The sequence below is a fragment of the Lissotriton vulgaris genome, unplaced genomic scaffold, assembly GCF_964263255.1.
Source record: "Lissotriton vulgaris unplaced genomic scaffold, aLisVul1.2 SCAFFOLD_292, whole genome shotgun sequence".
NCBI classification, from domain to species: domain Eukaryota; kingdom Metazoa; phylum Chordata; class Amphibia; order Caudata; family Salamandridae; genus Lissotriton; species Lissotriton vulgaris.
Genome location: NW_028249215.1, coordinates 824,694 through 842,654, shown reverse-complemented (window position 1 = coordinate 842,654; position 17,961 = coordinate 824,694). Strand labels below are relative to the sequence as shown.

At 42.2% G+C, this 17,961-nt stretch overlaps 1 protein-coding gene across 2 annotated transcripts in view; it reads left to right on the top strand.

The window, feature by feature from the left end:
- LOC147663659 (GRB2-associated-binding protein 2-like) overlaps positions 1 to 12,889 on the top strand; it is a 504,795-nt gene extending 491,906 nt beyond the window's left edge. Inside the window, exons 8-10 of one of the 2 annotated variants that reach the window (XM_086950289.1) lie at positions 5,641 to 5,743; positions 8,257 to 8,382; positions 10,242 to 12,889. In XM_086950289.1, coding sequence (XP_086806415.1) covers positions 5,641 to 5,743; positions 8,257 to 8,382; positions 10,242 to 10,385 — 373 coding nt within the window. In that variant the 3' untranslated portion in view covers positions 10,386 to 12,889. The remainder of the gene's footprint in view (positions 1 to 5,640; positions 5,744 to 8,256; positions 8,383 to 10,241) is intronic. The other variant, XM_086950288.1, reaches the window with a different exon arrangement.
- Positions 12,890 to 17,961: the final 5,072 nt, after the last annotated feature.

The window sequence follows — 17,961 nt, the reverse complement described above, 5'->3', positions numbered from 1 at the left end:
AAGGACAAAGGTATAAAAGCAAAGAGAGGATTACAGATGAGAATACAGTTAATGCCAGAAGAGTGGCCAGCAGGAGAGGAAGTCGTGCGTAGGGCAGAGAGAGAGAGAGGTCTACAGGGAGGAAAAGTTAGGGTGAGATGGAGTGTTACTGTGTGAAAGCATGTAGGTGGGGAGTGAGGTGTTATGAAGTTACAGACACCAGAGTAAGGAGAATGGATGAAGAGATAGAGAGGAGGAGTGAAGTCTGGGTTTAGGTATAGAAGGGGCGATGGAGGGGAAAGTAAGTGGCATACACTGAAGTAGGTAGGAAATGTTTGCAGAGATTTTCTAGAATGCTGTGATTTTTTTAGCATATTTATATCTTGATGTTGACTTGGTTGGCAGTGTACCCTGTAGCCATGAGGTCAGCTTTCAAGTCTGGGGTTATTAAATGTAGTTATTTCTGAGAGGACCAGGCTGACACTTTGGTGAATATTCTTTGGCATGCATTCACTAGATCTGGTCAGGCGGAAGCTAGGTGTCAGTGTCTACGGTGGAGGTTCTAAGTTTGAGATGGTTAATGCTGGTTAGAGTTAAAGTGGCAAACCTCTTCCCCCCCCCCCCCCCCCCCCCCATCAAGATCTTGAGAAGTTCCTTAGGAGCAGGCTTGATGGAGGTTATGGTTCCGTGAATGGGATGATGATCTTAAATCTTAATTCTGGAGCGGTGAGGGGTACGATACTAGGGTCCTCCAGAGATCGAATGGGGAAAGTCTTGCTATTTGAATTCACGAGGGACCACTATTTTTGTTAATTTTTTATTGGTAATTGATCAAGCAATGTTGATCCCAGTTACCAAAATAAATTCCAATGTAGTAGGTCTGCTGGTGAACCTAGAGGAAGATAAGGCAGAGCCTTAGAAGTATTAAAAGGACACTACAGTAATGTATTTATTGGGTTTGAACCAGGACAGCTAAAATCAACAGCTTGAGAGTTAAGTACATGCCACAGAACTGGAATTGTCTGTAAATAATGATCATAACTGTAGTGTCATATTGCCTGGGGATTCAGTTGGCACTTTCAACCTTGTTCCTTAAATCAAGTCATTTGTGCTCTCGCTTAGTGCTTATCACCTTTTATATAGGATGCTGAAAAGAAAGAATAGTGCTGTGACGTGGTCAAAGCTGGCCTCATCATAGCACTTTTTTCAAAGCCATGTTGCACAGCAATTTACATAGCTGTGCAACATGTCTAAAACAACAATTGACAATGTCACTCAATCTGGCATAGGTGAAATCTATTGGCTTTGCCTATGCTTTTTTCGGATAGCATCTTCCCGCAATACCATTGCCTCTGGTACCCTGGTGTCGGGTAACACTGGCTTCCTTGTCAAGATGTCTCTCACAGACTATTCCAAATGGGAATTGAGCTCGTTGGCATAGAATTTTGCCAAAGGTTTTTCAATCTTCTTGCTCACTGCATCATGTGACATTGCCTGTCACTAAATTCTTGTTCTTAGTTCCTTTTCTACTCTACTTGTCTTTTTTCTTTATCTAGTTTCCAGTCTTATTACCTGATTCACAGTCTTTTTAGTGACAGCCTTAATTACTGCTTAGATTGCTCCGCTGCAAAATGTACTTATACATTGCTTGTTATATTCTGTTGTACTGGGAGCTCTGATAGGGACACCTTCATACATTTTCCCTTGCAGTGGCTCAGGGTCCTTTTGAAGATCACAGTGGACTTCTCTCTAAATGTAGTTCAAGTTAAAGTTCAGTAATTTGTATAGCACACTACTCACCCAGAGGGTCTCAAGGCGCTTGAGGGAGGGGGGGGGGGTGCGTTACTTATCGAATAACCAGGTTTTGAGTTGCTTTCTGAAGGAGAGGTGGTTCTGTGTAAGTCGGAGGTGAGTGGGGAGAGAATTCCAGGTGTACTCTCTGTCTTGGGAATCCTGTATCCGTACCTTCTAATGAGAGCTTGGAAGCCTCCCACAGTGTAACTTCAGATGCCTAAAGTCACCTTGAAAAGTTATTTAATGTCAAACTTAACTGGAGTTAGCACTTCTGTATCCAATACAGGATGTGCATTTTACAGACACCTTTTATTCATGTTGGGCCCCCATTTAACAGTAATGTAGGTAAATTATCTTATATTCATCAGCATTGAATGTCCACCTCAAGAATTACTTATGGGTTTGCAGTCAAGGTGAAGAAATAGCCTATCCCTGATAATGGACAGCGCGGAGGGGCGCAGATTGACAACACTTTTTTGGGGGAGGAGGGACAGGGGGAGGGGGGTCTCCTTAAATACTGCAGCTCTGTTTAATCAATGAGTTTGTTCAGTTTCTTACTCTGGCAGTGCCTGTCGCCATGGATCTGTCTTCCACTTAACCATAACCTCACTGAAACTTTCCCCGAGTATCAGCCTCTTAACTGGGACTTCTACAAGTAATCCTCCTCCAATTGTTGCCTTAAATCATAAAACTTATTTTCCTAAAAGCACAGCAATGCACATACATTCAGGGTCATCCATTCTCCCCCCGCTCAAAGGTCTCAAAGACCGTACCATACCTATCCTGACCATCTCGTTTGATCTTCCTTACTGCCCAAAATAGTTTTTTTCTATTGCCTCTCCTCTTGAGCACGAGTTGTAACATCACTTGTGTATATATCACCCCCCCTAGGGAATGATACTTTATTCACCACTGGTAGATCTGTTGCATCAGTGGATTTTATGCTTCAAGTTGCTTAATGTATTTGAATTACACCCCTCTTTGTATCATGTCTCTAACAGCATACACATTCCAGGGGTATAATGGTCGCTAGGGTGGGGTGCCAAGTCTGCAGTAGAATGATGCATTTTGTAACTCTCTATATAGGCTCCATTGTCTGGAATTTTGTCAGTCCCCACTCCAGCCTCCACCACCACAACCTGTGAGTTCCATTCTTATCCTAAATATTATTTCCCCAAATCCTCCCATCTAATACCAGTGTTCCAATTGATAAGCTCCTCGCAGCTTTGAATGCAGCCTCCCACCTCCTTCCACTCTAAGCTTCCAGACCAGACGCACCTTAGAAACCCTATCAAACTAGTACATACTCAACCAGCCTTCTCTCCCCTCCACAGCCAATGAACCCCCAGGATTCTGCTGCTGCAGTCTGTTTTCTGTTTTTGCTCCAACACATGAAACGCGGATCGCTCCTGGTGCCTTTTCGCCAAAGATATTTCTCGTTTTCTAATACAGTTACACGGTTGCCAGTCTGATGTGTGTATTCCTTCACACATTGCCTACAGGAGAATTACAGTGAGTGCCTTAATGGTACAATAGCTTTAATGCCAAGGAGCCTTACTAAGGAGGTGGAAAGTAAGGCACCAATGTAAGGGGGTTCAATTTTATTTCCATTTACCAAATGATGCCCCCGCCTAAGTGTATTTTAACAGAGTTGATTCCTTGCTGCTTACACCATGGCTCGAACTACCTCATTGTGACCCCCTCCTACTCCTGAGCTCCTATTTTAACCACTTCGATGCTGATGACGAGCTCAGCTCGTCATCAGGCTTACCTGCCGTGTGCTGATGACGAGTTGAGCTCGTCATGTAACGCGGTAAATTTAAAAATGCCGCACACAGCGGTAAAAGCCGCCGCAGCGATGCGGTTAAGGATATCATTCCACAAATGAGTTTTAACAGTCGGCTTCAGGATGAGTCCCTGATTGACACTACTGGTCTATGCTCGTTCATTTGGTCCTGTTCACGTCTATGTCAGGTTTCAAGCTTGTTCCTACTTAACTAAGGTCTTTATTGAATCATGGTTTAAAATGGGGGTGTGGCCTGGTGTGATTGGCCAGGACTAAAAAGTTGTCAATTCATTGTATTGAGAGGTAGAAATGATATTGGTGTTCATACAATGTGCTCATATGTTCTTTTTGGATGATAAGGCATGACAAGTGCTTATGACTACCGTGCCTGTGCAGCTGAGTCATGCTTAGTTATTGAGTGGTAGAGTTTTATTTATGTTTATGGCTATGTAAACTACAGGCATCATGATACCCACTAATCATGATACCTGCCTACCTACCTGTCTTCTGCTTGGTCTGTGACAAACTAGGCGTTCAGCAGTCTGGGTTTGGAAGGGCAGTCTGACCTTCTGAAAGGTGTATGTTACCTCCCAAGGACACGCGCCTCACTCCCCCTCTTTGGAGGAGCCCTGGCCTCTACAACCAATGTTTCTTTCAAATATAGCACCATTGATCTACTATCAGCTTTATATTCATAGCGGGTCTTCGGATACCTGACTAAAGTTAGTAATTTGTAGACCAGAGTTACTTTGCCCACTTTATAGTAACTTAGCTTTGTGTGTCCTGATTCATGGTTCACAGGTGCATACAACATCTATGAATAGGGCCACTTTCACAGGTATGTCTGAGTATACATGCACGGAAGCTTGTGAATACAGCAGGTTCAACGTCCAGCAGAAGACCCCTCAAGCCGTATGGTTTAGGGTGGTGTAGGAAACTGTCAGTGTACATCCTGGAAAGGATGATGTACGTGGTGGTGATATGAGTGATCCCAGAAGAATTTAGGGGGGGGGGGGGGGGGGTGCTGTTGTTTGATTGGCTCCAGTGCATGTAACTGAATGTATGTTGTGAGTGGAAATTCCCACAGTGTTGTTATACTGAGAGTTGGTTCACCGATCAGAGTTCTATGGAGACATTTCTGGGTGCTACTGTTGGCCAATCCCTTTGTGCCTCTGCAGTGCCCAATTCAGCTTTGGTGGAACAGGTCCTCCGTTATCCCTAATGGAAAGGACCCAGGGCCTTGATCTGAGAGGAAAGACTTGCCCCCAAGGAATAGACGACCAAGCACTAAGCCTCACTGAACCATAGGCAGGCACCTCCTTGTGAGGTGTACTAAGGCGTAGAGAATGGAAAGAAGTTGCCATACCTACCAGTTTCTTAGATAAGCAGAGGAGATGCTCATCACATTTTCACCAAAAGCTACCAAATTCCATGATCAAGTTAAGGAAAATGGATGGACAGTAACGAGGGAACAAAACCTGCTTAAACTTTAGTCTGCTGGCCACGCCTCTAGCGCCTATTTTCCAGACAGAAACCTTCTGCCTAGTCTGGCACTTATGTGGACCTGAGAGAGTCTTATGTAGAGTTGAACTGACATCTGCTTGCAGAAGGTAGTTGATTCCTTGTGACTTAGTAAGCTACTACCCACAGAGTATATATGGAACAGTTCTGGGTTTGAGCCATCAGTGAGGGCAGAGGTGCCTGTGATGGGGAGAGAAAGATTGTTCCCAAATGCATGGCACCCAGCCAGATTTGCATGTGTGAATCTTTATTTCTAAGACACACAATGGAAGGTTTCCTGGACCCACAACGAGGATGGGATGCACAATAGATGTTTATTGTGATCTTAGTATAAAACCCTGTAGTATGTTACACAAATGGACCTGGAAATTAGCCCAGCGCTTTGCAGGTTAGGGCCATACATATCCACACCGGAGAGGGGTGCACCAGAAGGGAAACCACATTAGGAGGTTCACCGAGCAGGGATTGCAGGAATGTTACAGAGGTGGAATAGAAAGTAACTGATTAAAGTTGGATGACATTGTAGCCTGAAACTATATACTTCCTACATCTGATTACAGGCACACTCTGAACTCCAGCTCCTCGCAATATTGCCGGCCGGTGTCCGCTCAGAGTATCACCAGTACCAGCTCAGGGGACAGTGAAGAAAATTATGTTGCAATGGTAAGTCTGGGGGTATGCTCTCAATGCTGGGTCAGTGGGGTGATCCATACATTTATGTTATGGCCTATCTGAAACATACGTAAACATTGATTCTGCAATGTGTATGACCTTGCAGTGCTAACGTCTAAGAGTTTATACACAAATGTATCTTGGGGAAACCTGCATGCCATAGTTACATAAAATCAAATGACCTACACATGAAATTTTGAAATTTGGTTTGTTTGTTTTCTACTAAATTTGTACAGCACTCAAGAATAATAGTTGAGGCTTTTTGTCACTAACTCGGGCAAAGCACGATGAAAGTTTGCTATCAGAAGCCACTGAGAAAGACCAAGGATGACTCTAGAGTGTTCCCCTTTCCTGCATGCACACACAATACATATAAGCAAATTCAGTGACATTTTCTCCTACTGAATGACTTTGGTTGACTGGTCTTATTACTTATGTCAAAACAAATGATGACTGGCAGTCCCCCAAGAAGTGGGTACCATTGGAACCGCAGTACCTTAGGGGAGGCGGATATCTAGTCTGTTGATTGGCTAGTTGGATATCTCATGGATCCCAAGGAATGCGTGCTACAACCTATCAGACAGTGAACCCATGTAATCCAGGGCTCACCTGTCAAACAGGAAGATATGTGAGATGGCAACAGTTGAAAAATACTTTACTGGAGCATTGTGGCAAACCTGAGAGCAAATATTGGTCACCAGAAATATAATCCTCTGCTTTAAAAGTATACAATACATGTGCTCACCCTCCAGACATCTCTGGTTTCCCATAATTGCATTCTCTCCAGCAGAGCCATGGGCGGACAGTCCAGCACAGGTTTGTGTATACTGCCCACTATACCTATTGCTGGTGTGTTCTTTGCTAATGCAGCCCCAGAATAGCCAATCTCCACAAAGCTGAATGTACTGTCCACCACAACTCTAAGGGTACTCTGCACTGCAGCCCTGTAGATACCACAGCCTACTCTTCACTGTAGCACAATACTGTCCTATGCAGCCCTAATTGTACTTTTTACTGTACATATGAGCTTTTGTGCTAATTCAACCTAGGCAATACTCTCTGGCCACAGCCTTGGGTATAGTCTTCACGGAATACAGTGGCAAGCAATTCATCATCTGGAATAATCTCCACTATGGGCCTGAGTGAACTTCCCGCTCTTTGGTTACTTTCTTGAAGTGCCAGGCTCCTGGACGCGATCATCTACCTCATCACCTCAGACATGGGCGTACTCTCTGCTGAAGTCATAGGCATAATCACTACTGCAGCACTGAAATCACTTTCTACCTTAGCCGTTACCAAACCCTCCCCTGAAACACTGGGTGTCCTCTCCACTGCAAATTACGAGAGCCCTGGACATACTTTTCTGCATATCCGACTGTACTTTTCAATTCAGCTTCGGGTGTGTGTTTTTTACTGCAGCCTGGGTATACTCTCCGCTTCAGCTTCAAGCTTGATCTTCGCCTTATTGTAGATGAATCTGACTACCTCAGCTCTTGGCATACTCCATAGTGAAGCCCTGTGGGTTCTCTGCATGGAAGTTGTATGTGTACTTCAACCTTGCGATGCTCTCTGCTGCAGTCTTAGTTATATTTCCTCCTGCAGCTCTTGGCGTAATCTACAGTGCAAACTATGGGTGTACCATATGCTGCAGCCATAGCCATGCTCTACGCAGCAGCCTTGTACAATCTACTAGAGTCCTACCATCCAGTCTGTGGCTTTCAGGAGTGTACTCTCCCATGCAGCCCTAGTCATACCCCCTATTGCAGCATTGTACTGTCTGCTGGAGTCTAATGCAGACAAGCATGTATTCTTCACTGCAACATTAATTGCAGCGTTCACTACACCCATGTATTTAGTCTCCATTGTAGCTCTAGCCACATCCTCTGCCGCAGCTCTGGGTAAATGTAAATTGATACTTGTATAGCGCACTACTCACCCGCAAGGGTCTCAAGGCACTTGTACGAATACCGCTGTGGAACCCATCCTGGCTTTCCCTGTGAGGCGTCCGCTCCTGGGCATCCTTAGCGCTGTGGGGGCCGTTGTGGAGATTAAGCAAGCTATTGCCCAGAGTTGCAAAGTGGGACTTCATGATTGGAATAGGCACCGAGGCGAGAATTATCAGGTCCGTGGAATTTTGAGCCCAAGACCCGCTGAGGCGGGGAATTGAACCCTGGTCCCGGGCTAGACCTCTGCATCAGGGTCTGCCGCTCTAATCATTGAGCCACACTTCTCCACATGACCTCTCCACTGCAGCCATGGGTGTGCTCTTCGCGGTAGCCCTGGAGGGATACACACTTTGTCGCTGCCCTCCACATGCCAAAGTGGCTGTGGATAGTACTGTCCACAGCCTTCTTGGCATGCACTCTGTTCTCAAAAAAACAAATGCATTGAAATGTACTAACCTCAGAGACAACTTCTCTATGCTGTGTAAATTCCTGCCTACTTCACTTTATTGATCGGCTCATCCTTTCCATTTGCTTTGGTTTTTTTCTTTCACTTATTAGCAAAATCCAGTGTCAGCCTCTCCAGTCCGCAGCGGCACTAACAGCCCGGCTCCGAAGAAGAGTACAGGGAGCGTGGATTACTTAGCCTTGGATTTCCAGCCTAACTCGCCAGGCCCGCACAGAAAGGTAATTATCTCAATGGTATTCCCATTTCTAAAAATGTAGGAGGTTCCTGCATTTCTCTTCGGAGTACTCCTGATAAAAGCTGGCAGTCAGATCAATACATTGATCCAGTGCTTAAACTGTAATAATACATAAATAATATAGTGCAGGATTCCTAAGCATATATTAGAAGCCGTTCGTGCATGTCAGTGTTGTCCAACCCCAAGGATGCCTAGTTTTGATTCCACCTCATGTCTCTATCACCATATAACCAGAGGTGGAAGTTCTGGTGATTGGTGAATGTTGTCCTGTTGAAGTTTGAGGGTATGAGTGTGGGAGGAATGGATTCTGGTGGGAAGGAGGTGGAAACCGAATGTTTTCCGGTGGATCAGTTAGGAGGGAGTATATTGTCTCAGACAGCAGGGCAAAGAAGTAAGTAACAGGAAGTAATTCAGTACTAGATTATAGGGAATGATGGTGGCAGTATGTTGCAGCAATTTTTAGAGGAAAGACTTGGATGCCAGGAGATAGCAAGCAAGTGTCTCGTAGAGAGGTTATGTAAATTGCGAATGGATGAGGGAGTAAGAGGGAATTCAGGCAAGGACAGACTCTTGGAGACACTCACTGAAATCCATGTTGGAGTGGAGCTGCATTGGCACCAGGAATTTAATAGGCTCCGTTGCCACGTTAATACGGTAATAGGGTATCCACCAATGTGCAATTCCTGCGTTACCCTAGTTCGCCCTAGTTGTTATAACATACTCAGACTGAGTATCAAGTATAGAGGTAGTGGTGAGGCCAAGAATGACAAGGAAAGAGAATAAGAACTTGTGGCTTTTTATGTAACACTTGCTCATTCAGAATGAACAGTTTTGTAGTGGTATAAATAACAGGTCTCCCATTAACTATTGTAGACAAACTTGATTTGATTTGGGATTTGTATAGCGCTCGAATGCCCAAGGGTGTCTTGGTGCTGCAATTAGCCAATTCGTCAGGGAGGTGGATGGAAGAAGGACAAGAGAAGACTGTGACATGCAACTTTGTAAAAAAATTCTTCACAATAAAAATAGGCAAGTACAATTGACCAGAAATGTACACCAAGAGCTATTGGCCACACACTTGGACAGGAAAGGAGAGTAAGTTAGGGGAAATAATAGAAAATATTATATCATGGTAAGGATGGAGACAAAAATAAGGAATTCATCCAAAAAAGCTTGGAACAGAAACAGGGACTGAATAGTATTATACTGTAAATCTAGAGGCATCATAGGGTCTATAAGTAAAGAGCAGGTCTGAATTTGAAAGTTTGAATAGCCCCTCCAGTCTATATTTGATTAGTGGCGTCGAAGGGACATTTTGACTTTTCAGTCAATGTATAGATACATTTATTTGGCTAAAGTAACTTTTGTGCCACTATTCTGTTTGCATTTTATGGCCCAAAACTCGTTGACCTAATGACTTTCTTTCTGTGTATATAGCACTGTGCTGTTTATGCACGTCTTACATTCATGTTTTAAACATTATTTGAATATAATATAGGAGTAAATATTTGCATTATTGTAACTTGTTTGTATCTTGTGGCTGTAAACATTTGTACATTAAAAAAAAAGCACAAGATTTAGAGAAAGCCAAAATTATTTTACAATTGTATACCCAGGTTCTTCTTTCCCTTTGGGCCACCATGTCCAAATACAGATATCCTTCAAATCCATAAGTGCAGTCGACTTCTATGTATACGCGTATATAGATTAACAGTGACCATGAATATTTTTAAAAGATTTATAATGGGTTTGCTTAGGAGAGCTTGCTTTAATAAGAATTGTTCCTGATTACATTTTGCCATCTTGCATTTGTAATTGCTGAGTTCTTTTTCCCCTACCTAGCCCTCCACATCCTCAGTGGCCTCCGACGAGAAGGTTGACTATGTTCAAGTAGACAAAGAGAAGACCCAGGCCTTGCAGAATACTATGCAGGAGTGGACAGATGTCAGACAGTCTTCAGAGCCAGCCAAGGCCATGAAGCCATAGCCCGTTGGTCTTAATACCTACTCAGACAAATAGACTTGTGAGCAAGTTGGACCATTTACGGCTGAGAGTCACAGCCAGAATACACCAGCTCAGTTTGTTGCTGACGCTGCTGCTTTTCCTTGACTGTTGTTTTGGTGACTTGAACTGTTACCTTGAGGAGGAAGACTTGCCTGACACTGTTCATCGGTAAAGGACCAAGGATGCTGTTCGCTGCCTGCATTGGTGCCATTACTTCCGCCACTGGAGGCTAGCCCGGGACCTCGAACTAGCAATACACGAAGGGGACTGGTACATTGATAATGCATGTTTCCTTAGAAGTTTAACAAAGAGCAACTTTTTTGATTGCTTGAACTGTCACGCAATACATTAGTACTTATCCTTCCATGACAAATTCTGTCCCGTTCTCCTTTTCTCCAGGAGGATCCGATCCTATTTTGAGAAACTTCCAAAGGTGTTCATATCACGAGTCGGCGAAAGGAAAACAAACTTCAGGTCCTTAACGTGCTAATTATTGTATCATGATCTCAACCACTTAGTAAGCCAGTTTGTAACTGTTTGCCATATTTCTCTCTGACACTATAAATGGGAGATAGGTTGAATTAGTGACCTACATGTAAGCGATAGACCATTATTGGAGTTCTGCTAAATTAGCAAGTGTTGAAGTAGTATGGGAATATGTACGTTATGACAAAAACATGACTGTTGTGGGTACAGGCTAGAGATCGTAAACGTGCTTTGAAGTAAAGGGAGGTGATCCAGGCACAGAGTATGGACTCCAGTCAGCAGTGCTAACTTCAAAGGCAAAAGCTGGCAAAGTGTGAAATAAATGTCAAAGAGGACCGCTTTCCTACAGTATGCCAGAAGATTCTGTTGATGACAAAATGTTTCGTTTGTAGGGTGGGCGAGATGCAACTCTGCTGTTGCAGTTATGAGGGTGGCTGGTGTTAGGGAACCCTGGGAGAGTTGACACAACAAAAATGATGATACTTGGGCTTTGTGTTGATGGGGGTTGAGTTGCACACATGCGTAGAAACTCCAGCATGCCAGTAGTCCTCTTCTAAACATGGAGTAGGCTCCACCAGAAATCTTACCTATAATTTGGTAAACCATTATTAACCCGTCACAAAAAATATGCTCTTAATATTCATGGCCTTTTCTTTTTTTGTTATGTGATGTGCCTCATAAGCCGTGCTTTATAATGCGGCATCACTAAAGTTACAACATTTCTATTTTAAAAAAAAGTGTTCTAGTTGAAGGCAATGTTTCCAGTGAGCTGTTCAAGCTGAAAAAAAGTTTGAGAAGTACTTTTGTTTATTTTTCTGCATTTGGTGTTCATATTGATATAGGCTGATGGTGTACTTCACAATTCTATCACCAGTAAGTACCATCTCTCCTATCATGCCATCACTTGGAGATTCTCAAAGAGTTTATCGCTCGGTGTGTTCCAAAATCCTCAGAGGGCACCAGTCAAGACAACCAATAATAGAGGCTCCTTTTCCTGTTTCTGAGGGTTAAAACTGGAGCATCAGGAGGCTCTATGAGCCTAGCCCCAACTGTTCTGACATTTTCCACTATTTAAGAAAGGGAGAAATAAGGAATGGAGCAAAAGTAAGCTGTGTTTCCATTTGCATGTGTAAAAGTCAGAAGATGCACTAAATTAACATTATTCCTGTTTTGTGCACAGTTTAGATTTGTACGCTGTAAGCGTTGAATGAGAAAGCTAAGCAAGTGACAGATACCTCAGATATACATGTGCTTCTAAACCAAGATCTTGTTGTAAATAAGATAAAATATGAAAGAGGTGAAATGCTATTTAATCATGTTAGGATTTGGGTATTTAAACCACTGTGATATTGCTCCTTCAAGTACCACTCTTAACCACAGTTGCTCACACTCCTGCGATTAGTTTTGGACCACCAATTCTCTCAGGACTTGTCAGAGCAACAGTGCTCAAACAGACAAACAGAAGTACAATATTCATGGAAAACTGAGTAATGGGATAAACTGTTGTCTAAATATAGTCAATAACATTAGCATCTGGAATGAATGATAGAATGGGGTATTCTGACCAACAAAGATATTTGGGTAGTAGCTTGTGTCTGTTACATTATTAAATGCAAACTGGAATTCCTGACTAATAAATAACAAAGTTCACTTTTTTTATTTGGAAGCAAAAAGCTTCGCCACATGAATACAATGATTTTCAGTTGTGAAATTATTTGTCAGGTCTGAGCATTCCCCCTTTCCAAGCTGTGCCGCACCAACAGCGTGTTACTTTGTAGCAGGCTTTAGGGTGAGGTATTCGATGATGTCTTATAGTTTTCAGTCAGTCGGTCCTGTTTGGTAAAGCTGTACGTTTTCTAGCATTTAAAGTGAAGTCCACATCTGCAAAGACAATGTTTCTGATTACTTGGCGATTGTGATCACAATTCCTGTGCTCTGTTGAAATGTTTGCAGTAGAATCTGGGCCCTTTCTGAGTCTTGGTTTAGCTATATTTCAGAAGTTCCTTCTCTGAGAAAGTGTAAGGATTGGAGTAATTGCACTTTCTCTTGTTGTAATTTGAGTATTAGCCCAATATCGTACCTATCTATGTTTGCGGGTTATTTGCTTGGTTGGTGGAGAATTTAGAAGTGTAAGGGATCCTGCCTGCTAAGGAACAGTTAAAAACTCTGACGCCAAATTTGATACTAGTCTAGCTTTGTGACAACAGTGTTTTTGCTTTTTTAAGTCTCACTTTGGTTTGCTTTTGGAACAATGCACCTTATCTTTCTTACTTCTTCGGTATCCAGCTGCAGTAGTGCCCATTTCCTCACTGGGATACAGTTGTCTTGTAATGAGCAGAAAAAGGACAATTTAGTGTTCATCTGACACTAAATAAACTGTGTTGTGTTGCACTTGGTCCAAAAAATGCTGACTGAATTGTGTAACTCACATGTTTGTTTGAGTAAGTTTTGTTAAAGTCATATCAATTTACCATACAATAAGGAACATGTACTGCTACAACTCACCCACATCCCACCCACCCCACCTCCAGGAGCGACAATTAAGATAATCACGTACAATAAGGAAAGAGCTTTTGTTGGTTTAGCATTATTATTGTTAATTCATGTTCATGCTAAACAGATAGAAGGCACTGTATTTTCCAAAATTTTTGTCATTCACCCATCACGATTAGCAATTGAGCTAGCTCTAAGAGAAGATTTGTTCACAGAATCCTTAAAGAATGTTTTTATTGTTTCTGCATCTTTGCTATACCAAATATTTACCAAAACCTTTGCCATAAACTTCGATACATCAACCTGCATCCAAACTGTGAGCACCATAAACTACAAAACTTTACAATATCTTCATTGATGTATCTCTTGCTCCGAGAACAGTGTTTTCTAAAAATGTACCCCAAAAAAGTCAAAACTCATTCACACCGTATAATATAGGTTCTGCTTCCAGAGAAAGTGATGATAACATTTCCTGTGACCTTAAATCCTAGCCTTCCTTTCTAGAGCTTGATGGGTATGCTGGACCTTCATTGAATCGGATCTTCACCCACCACAACTCTTCCAGTCATCATGTCTAATTTTTAAATCTCCTGCTAAAACTATTCCATGTTTATTACATTAATCAGAAAACTGAAAACAAGTGTACATATTTGCTAGGTCTTGTGTTTTTTAGTCAAACTGATGTTTACACCCAAAGCAATGATGACTGAAATACGTCTCAGAGAATTTGCGTGTGGTTGAGATTCACGCATTACACATCACATTTTTGTTTTTCTCACTGATGCTTACCTGGATGAAACATGTTTCTCTGAATCTTCCCTCTCTTAAGTCAGGTACTGTGCTGCAAGTCATCCAATAGGATATACACATTTTCGATATTTTTGTTTGGAAGTTTACTATTACTGAATGTTTCTTATGATTCAACATGCTTCCCGCAAATCACTACTGAGTTGTATACTGAATGAAGTGACGTGCCAAGACCCTGGACCATACCCAAATCTTTGCCATCGATACTGTCCTGCTTAAAACTGTACATCGACAAAGATCTTGTAATAAACTTTCTACAATTGCAAATCCGACATTAGATTGACATTAGAGCCTTGCTTTTGAGAGCAAACCCTGAACCCAACCTGTGGAAGGAGTGGATTTTAAATTGAAAGACCTTAAAAGACTACACTGCCTCCTGCTTTCAATAATTATCATTGTCAAAATGCAAATACAAAATAGGAATCTAACACCCACTGCAGCAGATAGACAGATATACAATGATGTACTTTCTGATGTTTTTTTCTGCTGCAACTGTCAAACATGCTTAAAATTCAAAAATGAAAAATAGAAAATATTTATGGGTCCAGCCGTGGAGTGCATTGGTCAGTTCCACTTCAAACTTTAATACATTGGCTTACATTATCAATACCTGTAGTTGGGCACATAAACAACCAGCTAGGAACTTAGTCATTCTCACTTTGTCACATTCCCACACAAATCTCTCGAAACTGATGTTGTCTGGAACAGGCCATGGTTTTGTAGCGAACACCTAGGGAACAGCTCCCCCGCCTAGGGAGAGAACACCTCTGAGCACAACACAAGGGGGACCAACTGGTCTGTTTCCATACGCTTGTGGTAATTATGAGTTCGTACTCCGATTAAAGATACCCATCTTTCAAAATTTATTGAGACATATAGAAGAAATGTCTTTGTTTCCAAAATGTAGAGGTAATTGTAATCCACATATGGTTCAATATGTTATGGTACACACATTATCACACTGGGATGTGTGATAATGTGTGTACCATAACATAACATATTGAACCATATGTGGATTACAGTTACCTCTACATTTTGGAAACAAAGACATTTCTTCTATATGTCTCAATAAATTTTAAAAGATGGATATCTTTAATCGGAGTATGAACTCATAATTACCACAAGCGTATGGAAACAGACCAGTTGGTCCCCCTTGTGTTGTGCTCAGAGGTGTTCTCTCCCTAGGCGGGGGAGCTGTTCCCTAGTTATTCACTTCACACTGCCTGGCCAGACAGTGTTTTCCTCTTGCAGCACACCTCAATCCATTACAACTCTCTACCTCTGATTAAATTTGCTGTGCGAGTTCCCTTTCACAATTTGTAGCGAACACAGCAGACAGTGTTTCTCTAAAAAGGGCAAGGCTCCTGGGTCAGATGTCCTTAGCACAGAACATTCAAAAGTGCTCTCCGTGCCTTAGCCTCCACCCTCTACAAGAGTAGTAATATGCGAAAAACAAGTCATGCTGCAGGACCTTCTCAGAAATCCTAATTAACTCATTCAGAATCATAGCCAATCTTGCAGATTAATCAGAAGCGCACAGTGAGGCTCAAAATAATGTGGGGTCAGGCACCATACAGAACAGGCCAGTTCTTCCCCTGAGGCATTTCCAAAATGAAACATTGCTGCCTCACAGTTGAGCCAATAAAGATGTTGCCTAGGCCTGTCAATACTATTGTCCAGAAATAGTCTTTAAAAAGATGGCTTAGCACTCCTCTACTTCAGGCCATGGTATTACAGGTGCAGTGCGCTAAAAAACGGTGTTGGATCAAGCCCTGATCTCTTGACTGGGTGAGAGTATTCTGCTTAATTCAGAAACTCTGTCCATCACCACCCCCTTTTGCTTCATGGTATTACTTGGCAAACACTAAAAATAAATGTTCAAATCTTTCTAAACCTACATCCACAAACTTGTGTTTGTCGCTGGGCTAACATCCTTCCAAAGTTGTCCTCTATCTATCCATTTGCTGCCATAGGCACCTAGCCACTTTTCTTTGGGGTTGTGTTGTGGTAGACATCCAATCTCTAAACCGTATAAACAAGCTACCTTTAGAGGTGAATTGAAGGTTCATCAGATAGCATCTTTCTCAAGACCCATTCTCCTAAAATATATCAAACTACTGTTCAAACTATTAAGCAACACTGAAACAGCGGTGTGTGTCTTATTTCTGTCATTAAGCTTGTACCACACCATTATTGGTGCACCAGTACTTGACTGGGGTTTTAATAATCAGCACTAAATGATGACCTTGGTTCCCATACAGTTAAAAACATGGCTATTCCAGGTAACTCAAGTATGTTACTAACCAATGTCCTCCAGCGCTGGGAAACCTTACAGGTAGCTATGCGCTATACAAGAATTAATAATAATGATGAACACATATAAACTAAAGATTATTTTTAAAAATATCGTGTTAGCCCATTGCAACACATTTCAAGTGAAAGTGAAAAGTAGCACTTCTGAATTCAGACAGAAAATGTTGGGAAGCTTTGGAAACTGAAAAAGCCTGATATTTGATCCTGAGCAGGTAATCGGACACTTGCAAAGTAAGACCACCTCATGCCATATGCTTGTTTTCCTCCATGATGAGGCGTCAAGGTGGGACTAACCAACAGGAGAGGTAATGTTGATTCCACACCAGTAATGTAAAATCAGACAACTGAAATGTACCTTTTAGCCACAAAAGCAGAAAGCACCTCACTCATGAGAACATACAAAACAGTAATGGAAGTAACATTTTCTTTAAGTTGTCTTCATTCAGAACTAGTATAACCATTTCAGTTCTGACCTTAAAGCAATAGAATGTGAGCCAACAAGCTTGGCGCTATGGGTTTAATTTTGAATCATGTGCAATCCCTGGTAGGAATTGTGCACCGTTAAATACAAGGAGAATCTGATATCTGAACTGGTTATTGACAACTCGCGAGCCTTAACAGAGAGGCTCGTAGAACAGGAATTCAGAGTACCAAGAGGCTAATTACTGAAGCCAATAACTAAGGCATGCCATGTAAAAGGCCATAAATGGCCCGACCTGTGCTTGAAAGCATAGCTGCTTTTACTGTGAATTAGACTCTGAGGTCTTAGCTTTCTTGAATAATTGTAGCAGGGACCACTGGAAATCCTGTTTGATTTAACTTTGACATTGCTGAGCCACTCATCAAGACTGCTGTAAAACTTGTGTTGTGCACCCCCTTGGTTCCAGCCTTTTTGAGGAATTGGACACAGAGGGCAATGCACTTTCTGTACTGTCATACCTGCAGGAAATAAAAGGTCTGTTAAAACAACATTGACCATACGCAAGTAGAGATTTAATGCAAGTAGGGACATGTCATGAGTTTTGACGTCCGCTTTTGGGATAGGTCAACAAATGACCTGATTATGTTAATGCCGTCGGGTATCTGGAAAAGTTTCCTGGATTTAAAAGTTCCTGCAGGAATATCTGTAGGACAGGAAAGATGGTGATTGACTGCTCATCTCAGACACCATTGCCTATTTCAGGACCTGTTGTCCATTTCAGTGCAAAATACTGTGATTGTCTTAACTTTAAGTCCCAGCATCAATCCCAGTAATTGCGTATTCCTATCTGTTGGATAAGACTTGGATGGACTCTGGGACTATTTGGTAGGATACTCTGTTTTACCAACCAAGCATGAATCATTTCTTCTCTAGACTCTAGGTTCTGCTTAAAAAGTAGCTATATTTGGTAACTAATTGACACACATGTTCAGGTCTTTCTTTCTCATCCGTGTTATTAGTGTCAAGCAGACCAGGCAA